The following is a 12270-nucleotide window of genomic DNA, read 5'->3' on the forward strand; positions in this document are numbered from 1 at the left end:
AAAGTCTCCTGTATCTATGCTAGAACAGAAGTAACCTCTTCGTATACTGATAATGTTGGCCTTCAAATGATACTTGTTTATCTGTCTGATTAGAGCAAGACTGAAGAGGGTAAGGGGACTTAAAGGGAGTAAACATCCTTATTTTTAATGCTGTGAGGCAGCATATCAACCTATGGGTTGTGATTGCGGCAGGGGGGGTGGGCAGATATTCTTGATCACTTAATTCCTTTGGTTTGGTGGAGGGGGGGCAAAGATGTCCCTGCCCAGGGCCCCAACAGTGCTTATGATGGCCCTGTTCTTAACCCAGCGTGTTAACGCTCAGTGATACACATGAATATGATCAAAAAATAACTGCACAACACGAGGACTTTAACCACCAATAGATTTTTTTATTGTCAAATATAATAACTTACACTGTAACAATACTTGGATTGCATATAAAACTCTTGTTTAACTTTGGAAACAAACCGATAGGACACACAGACATACACCAAACGACGATCATAGCAAGTTTTCATCACTGAGGGGAATGCTGGGGATTGGGATTTCTAATGACGGCAACCCTCATGGTCGTTGGCCACTAATGCCCTTGCCCAGTCCTTAATTGGTTTGGTGGCAGTGAACGCTTTTAAGTAATGGCTCGGAAACATATTTGGCAAAGGATGAGCGCTGTCATTGAGATGTAGTCAATGGCCCAACATGGCAAAACCCTGTATTCCGTCTCCATCTGGAGCACAGTGCATTGTGGGGTTGGTGCCAAACATGGCAACCAAAAATCTCTAAGAGGGGTTCTGGCTGTGACTATCCAAACCAAGATAAAGGAGCCTCCGCGACCTGTGGTCCTGCAAAATATTTGGCATCGTAAAGCCACAAAGCCATTGCTCTTAAACGTGGTGTTCAAATATAGACCCAGTGATGCCACCAATTTACCCACATTCATGTTTTATTCCCACCAGGCCTTCATCCCCTGCCTCAATTCTGGCATGGCAATTTGAGCCTTGATTATTATTAGCCACTAAATAGAGCACATCCTTTCTGAAGGCCCATTATCCTTGTCCAGATTGCATTATATTCATCGTGTCCCCTCCACTATAATTATTATATATACACACATAAATATACTACTCATCTATATATATATATATATATATATATATATATATATATATATATGTATTTCTTTATTTACATATATTTTATCTAGAATATATATCTGGACACGCAACACAGACAAGACAGGTCAACGCACAGTCAAGTCATTCACCAGTGTACAGCCCCTTCTAGGACTCTGAAAATACAGACAGTGAGAGATGTAGAAAATACAAATGCAGACAGTGAGAGATCCTTGGAAAATGCAGACAGTGAGAGATTAGGAAAATACAAATGCAGACAGTGAGAGATCCTTGGAAAATGCAAATGCAGACAGTGAGAGATTAGGAAAATACAAATGCAGACAGTGAGAGATGAGGAAAATACTAATGCAGGCAGTGAGAGATCCTTGGAAAATACAAATGCAGACAGTGAGAGATGTAGAAAATACAAATGCAGACAGTAAGAGATCCTTGGAAAATACAAATACAGACAGTGAGAGATCTTTGGAAAATACAAATGCAGACAGTGAGAGATGAGGAAAAATGTGGAAAAAACGAATGCAGTGAGCGATGAGGAAAATACAAAGTGAGAGATCTTCTTCCGTTCCCTTCCCTTCCCTTCTCTGTGTGGTTGGTATGCGTGTGCTTTCCTGCAAGTAGGGGCTTTATTGGGTCATTATTTTGGGTACTCATGTTGGTCTTGGGTTCTGTTTTAAAGCTCTGTGTTAAACAGGGTATTCTTTGTTCCTTTATTCACTGCAACTGATCGGAAGGTGATATTACAACATTGGAACTAACCCAGTCATCCCTTGTTTTATGCAAAATTACTCTTTGACCCAACTAGAAACAAAAAACTCCCTTGAACCCAGTAAAACATGCAGGGGGTTTTACTACTGATGTTGCTTCTATGTCGAACAATACCACCTTTTGTGGTCTGTGTAACAAAGTCTAGTGTGAAAACTAAACTTACAGCATGCAGTCTGAACACTAGTTTAGTCTGAAACTATCTTTCCTCCCTATCTACTTCATCAATGTGACCAGCTGATCACACTCCCAGCTCCAAGCAGTCTTCAGAATTGTGAATCATTGTATAGACTTTTCAAACAGAGCTAAGAGGACTCAGCAAGTTAGTAGGACCGGATGAATAGCTCACAAGCTAAGCACTCTCCTTACGCAAAGGACCAGTCTAACCTTTGCAAGTTCAAACCCCAGTCGTTCTCATATCAATAATATGAGCACCATTAAACTGAGCAATACAAACACCTGCCATTACAGTGCTTTGAAGCAAGAGTAATATGGCATGAAGCTCTACAATTGTAGCATGGAGGACTTGAGGTCTACATAAATTTGTGGTACAAAAACAAAAGAGACACATTTCCCCACCTTAACTGCTAACAAGAGAAGTCATGAAGCCATTTACATCTGATTTACTTGATTGACGGGTTATCTTACATATTTATAGAACGTCTATTTTACCAATCAGTGGGTTCCAGTGAAGGCATAAGTCAGCAAATAATTCCGAAATCCAAAATTGCATTATCTGTGCAGGTGAAAACTATGAGTGGGTGTTCTTCTAAATAGCACCAGGACATGCTGAATGGAGTCTGTGCCAGCAATTTCCTTTGCTCTAAAAAAATACTTTAAGCCAATACCTTTAAAATGGTACTTTTAAACGGCAAAAACAATGTTTTTGTCCATTCTAGGAATTGGTATTTCCCTAAGTTGACATAATAGCTCATATTTAGGGTCAGTGCCCCAAAACCTTCATTGCTGTGTTTCAACGCTCAAAGAAGATTCCATGTATACGACCAGAGGCCAATGGCATGACTTTGAGATTCACATCAGCAATTCTCAAAAAACGAGGCTTGTCTGTTACGCAAAATGCATGTTTGTATATGCAAACCTAGGAGAGGAAAATAAAGGAAAACTGTTAACTGAAATGAACAGAGACTCTTGAGACAGCAGTAACATTAATCGTAAAGTTTTCTAAACAGGCCAGAGGACCCCGTTAAGTTTTTTTTCAAGTAAAAAAGAATGGCTCGCTTTAAATCTCGGGGGGAACACATCACTTAACTATCTCTCTGAAAGGATGAACCAGAACCATGTTTCTTTAATATGTTGATAAACGGAGGCCCCAAAGCGATTAGTAGACGCACTCCTTAGTTGAAATCAACTTTCTCTTTGGGGATCATTATTGAAAAACCCAGGGCCCCTGAGAAAATAATGCAGGGTTCTGCTACACGTATTGTGGTTCCTTGCCAAGGTGCACAGAAACCATCATAATTCTAGGTTTACTTTACACAGCTGGTGGGCAGGCCTCCATTAGGGGCTAGTCCAGGATAAATAAATGTTGCCCATCACAATTAACATCTAGCATCAATACCTTTTGTTGTACACATTTCTAAGTCCAATTGTGCATGTGCTGCCTCTCACTTATGCTGTCTTGCAAAATATAGTCCCTGTTTGACCTAGAGCGTAAGTCACTAGACACCATGCCAGCCAGCTCTGTCCTATTTATAGCATTTTCATTTCAAAACTGGGCCAGTGATTTAATTTAATAATACAAATAGGAACTGCAAGTTGCTCCACCAGACCACTCCGTATGGTTGTGCGCCATATGATCTCATATGGTGCAACATCGAAGCAAAACATATGGCGATATATTGTTTAAAATCCCTTTTCGTGTTTGCACCTGTGTCTCTTAATTGTCTTCCACCACTTTATCACCACTGATCTAGTGTCCAATGTTGTAATATGCCCACAGACAGAGGAAATTGCCTATGCAGCTTTTGGAAAGGTTTCACCTCACTTACCACTTCATTTACCATGATCCAAAATCACTATGAAGCCAGCATGTAACCAATAGGCCAGCAGGTTCTACTTACATCTCCTTAATTATCTTCGAACCCAATATTTGTAGACTAAAATCAACCGAACAATACATAAAATAAAAGTAACTTCTTAAGTTTCTGTACACGTTTCATCACTTCTTAGAATTGTTTGGATATTTTACTTCATGGCAGTGTAGTTTATGTTTTAAAGTGCGTGCAAAAATGTTCGATTTGTGCTGCTCCTTAAAAAACAAATTATGATTAGAAGAAACACAATAGTAAGACGTATGGCGTACACCTCCCTGCCACTGGAGACTGAAGAATCCAACAGCAACTTATCTAGATACAAAGGTACGACGTCATTTCATCGCCTGCCTGTTCATCCCCAGGCTTTTTAACGTGCACATTCCATCGAATGTGCTCATGGTTTTGTTTTTTTTTTGGGGTAGGGGGTACCCCCCAACCCCTCCAAACTTATTTTTTGCTATTGCCAACCCGCCCAAACCCTTATCTGCCCTTTCCCACCCCCCTAAAAAATTTGATGAGCGCATTCCTTGGAATGTGCATGTTAAAAAGCCTGGGGATGAACAGGCAGGCGATGAAAGGACGTTGTACCATACAAAGACATACACACACCCACACGCATACAAATGAAATGCCCCTCCCTGACCACCAGGTAGCACCAGAAATAAGGCGATATGCACATTTGCAACTATTGTCCATGGGCAGTGCTTAACTGGAGAAGTCTGACATCTTTAGCAGTAACACGTTTCAGTTCTTCGAGTAGCACAAAGGTTTTGTGGGTCAACAAAATGTGTAACTGTTAAACTGTGTAACTGTTAAACACAACTTGCACTGGCACTGAAAATAATGAATTGCATCAAAAGTACTTGAAAAACCTTCAAAGTCCCTTCAGCTTCCTAAAAAAACATAAATATGGCCATCTTTTTATAATTAAAATAAAAACAAATATTTAAAAACAATAACTCTGCGTCAGATCCTTTTCCTGGCTGCTCCTCCAGGCAGCTGGCTGATTGAACCACTTAGGCTTTGGTTTCACAGCTTTGCACCATGATTACCCAAAGTCTTCTGGGCCCCGTCACTTCCATTTGGACAGGCTGGCATGGAGTACTCGGAGGGATGCTCGCGATGATGTCACACTTCTTGAAGGAGGCGTTTGTGATGTTGTTCAGAAAGAACGCGGTTCATTCCTGAAACATGTCCGAAAGGAAACCTGGTACCTGAAATCGGCAGCTCTTTTTTGTACTCTCTTTAAAAAAAATGTAAATTGGTTTAGATCAGACCTGAACATCACTCTCTTCTATAAGAATGTCCATTTCACAGAGAATATCTCCTGCTTCTGTAGACAGTAGAGATCAATCCTGCGCAGGTTTATATTTCCAATATGGGTGGATTTTCTAATTGTTTATCAGGCAGTCTAGATTTTTTCCAAAAATAAGAGATCTGTTCTGGGAAGTGGTAACCCACCATGTGTTTTCATGCACCTTTTCGACTTGTCATAATGACAGGGGGCACAACTTTACAACATAAGTATCAACCATTTAAACAAGTTCACTGGAGCTTCCTCTTAAAAGACCCACGAGAGGATGGGGAGTCCTCTATCTCCTTATACCGGCGGTGGGGATTTTGGCTCTCTGTCGGCAACAGGAAACTCCTCCTTTGGCTCTCCATTGGCAACAGGAGAATCCTCTTTTGGCTCTCCGTTGGCAACAGGAGAATCCACTTTTGGCTCTACGTCGGCAGCAGGAGAATCCTCTTTTGGCTCTCCATCGGCAACAGGAGAATCCTCTTTGAGGTTGCCCAACTCCATCATGGGACCTTTATCCACTGCGGGCCCAGCGCGCTTGCTTTCGAAATCCTGTGAGATTTCATCAAAAGTCCGGCCCTTAGTTTCAGGTACTTTGAAGAAGGTGAATATGAAGAAGATGAGGAGCAAGACTGTGAAGATGATGAAAACGTAAGGACCACAGTAGTCCTAGGTGTAAGAGAATGGAGGCAAGAGATTGAAAGTATGTCAGTCCCTGCATGAGATCATAGCCAAAGAGTAGATTTCCTGATGGTTCCCATAAGAGACAACAGAAAAGCCACCCCCAGTATTATTAAAAAGTCAAGAGCAAACTCATAACAGCTGGGAACACCTCTGAAGTTTTCCCACACACTGAGCCCCCCAACCCACATTTGTAATATCAAATCCAGTGAAAGCAAACCTTCTTGAAAGTTTTTCTTAACATTCCTTACAATTACACTTACCTAATGACTCCCCAGCATCAAAACTAAATTTTTTGCAAATTCATAGCAGCCCTAAAGACCTCACAAGCGCAACCCCCTTGAAAACAAAGCTAATCTCCCCTACACATATTATTGCTAAACTCACAGCACAGGTCTGGGGGGTACAAAGAGGTTCCAGAGAACGACATAAGTAGATCTCTTTCCACTTTTAATACCACATGCTGAGCAACGTAACGAGAGTGTCCCCACCGTTGGCTTCATGCTAGAGGCAAACCTTAAGCATCTGGGAAGATCTTGTAGCTGCGCGCCAATAATGGCATCAAATAAGCATTTCTCTAGTCGTCTCTTTTCATGAGCTTTAAGATATAGATACCAACCTGGGGTTTTCCCAAAACATCATATACTCCCTAAAGTCAAACTAGTCTGTCACTTCTATTCACAGGCCCGCACACTGACTGACACCAAACTAAGCTCAACCTAGTACGGCAGCCTCGTTTGCCTCACATTCATGGACAGTAAACCAAGCTCAACCCAGAACTACAGCCACACACCCAAAAAAACTAAATTGAGCTCTAGGAAGAACTATAGCCCCATTAACCATGCACTCAATCCAACTGAAATAAGCTCTAGCCAGCAAAACATCCATCATTAACCGTGCACTCAATTCAACTGAACTAAGCGCTACCCATAACTACAGCCTCATTAGCCACGCACTCAATGCAACTAAACTAAGCTCTACTAATACCTGCAGCCTCATTTACCATGCTCTCAATTCAACTGAACTAAGCTCTACCCAGAAATACATCCCTCATTAACCATGCACTCAATTCAACTGAACTAAGCGCTACCCATAACCACAGCCTCATTAGCCACGCACTCAATGCAACTAAACTAATCTCTCCCAATACCTACAGCCTCATTAACCTTGCGCTCAATTCAACTTAGCTAAGCTCTAGCCAGAACTGCAGTCATGTAGGACGCACAATAAAAGCAGCTAAACTAATTTCCATCCAGTATTACAGCCTTATAAGCCAAACACGAAATTGACCTCAAACCAGAACTAGAGGCACAGGAGCCTAGCATCCAGGCTAAACTATACCAACTGCAACTATTTCACGGATCCTCACACTCGCTGATCTCATTGATCTGCGCCCTTCCCTCTCGCACACCCTCAGGAGCCACAAACTCTGTGAAACTATACACAATACTACACCTTTTAAACCACACACGAATACAACTTAACTACAAATTTAAATAGAATAACAGCCCCCTGTGTCAGACACTCAATGAAAGTGAAATAAGCTCTCTCTCAAAACTATGCTCTCATGTGCCACACACGAATTTGATCGGAAGTACGCTCTAACGAGAACTGCAGGACCACAAGCCTCCCGTTTATTGATGCTAATCTTCAATTCGACCAAGAGCGATGGTTTTATGGACACTGGCTGACAATAATCCGGGCTCTACCCTTTAGTACAACCCCATGGGCTACACATTCACTGACATCATTCTGAGCTCAAAAAAGCACTAACACTAAGATGCGCTCTCCCCACTACACAACTGCCTCCTGCCCACCGAAACCAAGGAGAGTTCTCCCTTATACCAGAGCATCATGGACTCCGTGCTCCACGTTATTACTAGGTTTTTAGAAATGACTAGAGTCTTGTGACCCTCACACTCACTGGCACTATGCTAACATCTACCTTATTTACAGACTCATAGGTCCCACATTCAAGAGCTCTCCCAAGTACAAGTGGGCACCAAACTCCCTATGGCAGCCCTCTTCATATTACTATGGACTCATGGGCTTTACACTCAATAAGCTCTTTCCAGTACTCATTATCCCTATTCTCATTAATATGTAACTAACACCCCCCAGTACCACAACCTAACTGGCCCTGCACTCACTGATACACAGCTTGACTCATCCCTGCACCACAGCCTCATGGAGCTCAAACTCCTTGATACTGAGCAGCACTTTCCCTTTTATTATAGGTGCATAGGTTCCACATTCACTGACACTAGGCTGAGCTCTCTATACAACATCCCCATGGATCCCTCATTCCCTGACACAAGCTCTCTTCTATACTATATCCTCATCGGTCATACATTCACTGACACTAGGCTGAGCTCTCCTCTTTAGTAAATACACATTCACCTAGACCGCACTCTCCTCTTTACTACATCTGCATGGGTCCCAAAATTAACTGTTACCAGGCTGAGCTCTCCTCTTTACTACATCCTCATGGATCCCACATTCCCTGGTGCTAGGCTGAGCTCTCCTCTTTAGTAAATCCTCATGGGTCCCACATTCACTGATTCAAGGCTCAGCTCTCCTCTTTACTAAATCTTCATGGGCCTCACATTCACTGACGCTAGGCTGAGATTTCCTCTTTTCTACATCCACATGGATCCCACATTACCTGTAACTAGGCTGAGCTTTCCTCTTTACTACCTCTCTTCATGGGTCCCTCATTCACTGACATTAGGCTGAGCGCTCCTCTTTTCTACATCCTCATGGGTCCCTCATTCACTGATACTAGGCTGAGCTTTCCTTTTTACTACATTGTCATGGGTCCCATATTCCCTGGTGCTAGGCTGACCTCTCCCCTTTAGTAAATACTCATGGGTCCCACATTCACTGATACTAGCCTGAGCGCTCCTTTTTTACTACATTGTCATGGGTCCCTCATTCACTGATGCTAGGATGAGCTCTCCTCTTTACTACATCTTCATGGGTCCCACATTCACTAATGCTAGGGTCAACTCTCCCCTTCAGTACCTCCATGGGACCCACATTCACTGATGCTAGGATGAGCTCTCCTCTTTACTACATCTTCATGGGTCCCACATTCACTAATGCTAGGGTCAACTCTCCCCTTCAGTACCTCCATGGGACCCACATTCACTGACGCTAGGATGAGCTCTCCTCTTTACTACATCTTCATGGGTCCCACATTCACTAATGCTAGGGTCAACTCTCCCCTTCAGTACATCCATGGGACGCACATTCACTTTGACTACGCTCTGCTCTCCCATTCAGTACAGACTCCTGGACGCCACATTCACTGATGCTAAATTGAGTTCTCCCCTGCATTACACTGTCATGGATCCACATTCACCATTGCCCTACCTGAACGCTCCCCTTCGCTCCAGCCTCCTAGGCCACACATTCACTGAAACTGAGCTGGGTTCTTCTGTGTGAAGCAGCCTCACTTGCCCAGATTCTCGCAGCACTGCTGCCTCAAGGATCCTGCACACAGTCACATGAAGCTGACCTCTTACCTTTACTACAGCTTCATAGGACCCACACTCACTAAAAATCAGCTGGCCTCCCTCCTTCCCCACAGTCTTGCAGGTCCCAGACTCACTAATACTGAGCTGGACGCTCCTCTTTAGTACAGTGTCATGGGTCCCACACTTGCTGATACTTAGCTGAGTTCTTGCTACGATCTTTGGCCAAGAGGAGCCCTTGTACATAACACTTTCTTACCGCTGCATAGGGGAACAGCATGCCCACAAGAAAGTTTGCTGTCCAGTTTGAACATCCGGAGACAGCCATGGCAGCTGGTCGCGGCCCCTGGCTGAAGAGCTCTGCCACGATAAACCATGGTATAGGGCCGGGCCCAATTTCAAAGAAGGCCACAAAACCGAAGATGGCCACGATGCTGACATAGCTCATCTGAAATATGGTCTCCTGCGATGACGAGAAATGGAAGTCTGTTAGACCAGTTGCAACAAGGAAGTAACATAATATGTGTATAAACCTACAGATGAGTCTATACTAACATGCCTCCTTTTTTGTAAATCACAATTAACTCTCGGATATAGTGCCCTTAATCACCACATATCTCACCTGAAAACACAGACACAGCAGCTCACCCCAGGTATATCACCACTAAGGTAATGGGCCCCATTATAACTGTGGCGGTACAGTGATAACGGCGCCGGTAGTGCTGCCTGCGCCGTTATCACTTCACCGCCACATGACGAGTTCTGCTTGCAGGTGCCGTTCTGCATGCCTGGTCAGACCATGCATGCAGAGCGGCACCCGCAAGCAGAACAGGATGGTAGCAATGGTAACGTTATGAACGGTACCGCTGCTACCATCCTCCCCATTCCCATTGAGCCCTATAGGGGCTCGAATGGGAATGGGGACGTACCGGCTCCGGGTCCCGCGAAAGGGGAATTACCGGGCCCGCTGAGGTCGGAATGGCCCGGTAATTCCCCTTTCACGGGACCCGGAGCCGGACCCGAGTTTGGGGGTAGCCATGCCATTTTTAAGGGCCTGGCTACCTCAAAACTCGTAATGAGGCCCAATGTGTATCAGTTCTCAGCCTACATATAGTTTTACTACAGGCTTGTTTCATGTAGATTACGTTGCAGTACCTTTAACTTCAGTCATATTCCTCGACCGTGCTACTTCATACTTGGTTTATCCAATGTATTTCCTCCCTAAACAGTACCCCTAGGCGAGCAGGTTATGAAGAGTCATACAAGGGCCTTACATTGAGTTTGAGCGCAATGGTCATCAGTAGAGCACAGAAGAACATGCCGCCAAGACCAGTTAAGTGGAGGGTCCGGCGTCCTGCTCGGTCAATCAGAAACAGCTGCAAAGTGGAAAAAAGCAAATTAGAGATAAGGCATCATTATTAGTGCCAGCCCTGATACTACGTCCAGATCAGTAACATGGCTTACCACACAGCAAAGTCTACAGTCTGGAATAATCCAAAGACATTCCATCATTCGTTGGACTCTGTGCATTTGATTGTCAAACCATTAGCATCAAAACTCTCAGGGTATCTATTTATTTCCTCAATGCCCACTTGCCACTTTCCTGCATAGATTTTTTTCATATACAACTTCTCATTATCTCCAATGCCCGTTCATTGTCTACTGGAAAATCAAACAGATATTTATCCCAGTGCCTTACCGAGACGACGGTGAAGGCTACATTAACGATTCCCGCACCAATGGTGGCATAAACTGGATGAGGGACTCCAGCGTCTCTGAAGATCTTAGTTGAGTAGTAGAATACCTGTTGAAGACAAAAAGGCATGGTGGCTTCTTAATGCATCTAGGTGGATAACTACAATTATTTTTGATGGTCTCAAATTTTTGCCAAATGCTCGCTATGCTCATAGAACATTCCTAGATGAAGCTGCTCAAAGGCACTTTTGCACTACTATTAATTGCACCTGTTTCAGAGAGATGGCACGATCAGCTGCCCTAGGACTGTATTAGTAGTTAGCGCATTATGCAACTTTTGGGATGATAACCCATTTCTCCTGTTTGTAGAGACTGTAACTAGCTCAAAGCTTTTGTGGGCAAGTTTGGCCTTATCTCACTGATAGCGGGCAACGTTTTTTTCTAAACTATATTGTGTACATGCTAATTAAACCAATATTCTTTGCTTATCCTGTTGAAGGAACATTTGTATTATTATTCAGCCTCCCCCTGCCTCTCCACATGCCTAATACTTATATTGGACACTCAGAACCTTGGGTTTGCAGGATGGCACGTGCATCACTCACCGCGTTGATACCAGATAACTGTTGCGAGAGTTGCAGCACAATAGCGATGAGGATTGGTTGGCGATAGTTACTGGAGAGAAAGAGCTGTATGATGGACACTGGCTTCTCTTGCGACATCTTGGCACTTTCCTCTTTCATCTCCTGGACATCTTGGTAAACATCATTTGTGCCTCGCAACCTTTTCAATACTGTGATTGGGGGTGGAGAAGAATCAGAATCAATTTAGCTGCAGCTGGCATGACAAGATGCATCGTCCACGCCCTTCACACAGACGTAGTCCTGCACCTTTTTCCAACATTGGCACATGCAGTAACTCATTATTCAATACCTGAACTACCCACGTCAATCTCCCAATAGCTATCAAAGACACCATCCCACAGAACTATCTCAAGAGTGCTGCCGGAAGCCCCACCACACTCAGCAATCTCCAGCGAGCTATCGGTAACTGGCAACATGCTCAAAAATCTACAGAGGGCTATTGCAAGCCCCACCACACTACACAACCTCCAGGGAGCTATTGGATAACACGCCACAATAAACAGCAATCTCCAAAAAGAATTGGGA

At 43.6% G+C, this 12270-nt stretch overlaps 1 protein-coding gene across 2 annotated transcripts in view; it reads right to left on the reverse strand.

The window, feature by feature from the left end:
* Window positions 1-368: 368 nt before the first annotated feature.
* Window positions 369-12270, reverse strand: part of LOC138580224 (solute carrier family 2, facilitated glucose transporter member 3-like) — a 187827-nt gene continuing 175925 nt past the window's right edge. For both annotated transcript variants that reach the window (XM_069650588.1, XM_069650589.1), the window contains exons 6-10: window positions 11707-11894; window positions 11106-11210; window positions 10681-10782; window positions 9666-9869; window positions 369-5918 (exon numbers count right to left, since the gene is read on the reverse strand). In XM_069650588.1, the coding sequence (XP_069506689.1) occupies window positions 5550-5918; window positions 9666-9869; window positions 10681-10782; window positions 11106-11210; window positions 11707-11894 (968 nt within the window). In that variant the 3' untranslated portion in view covers window positions 369-5549. The remainder of the gene's footprint in view (window positions 5919-9665; window positions 9870-10680; window positions 10783-11105; window positions 11211-11706; window positions 11895-12270) is intronic.

Source organism: Ambystoma mexicanum, chromosome 3p (genome assembly GCF_040938575.1).
Source record: "Ambystoma mexicanum isolate Mex_15411 chromosome 3p, UKY_AmexF1_1, whole genome shotgun sequence".
Classification (NCBI taxonomy): domain Eukaryota; kingdom Metazoa; phylum Chordata; class Amphibia; order Caudata; family Ambystomatidae; genus Ambystoma; species Ambystoma mexicanum.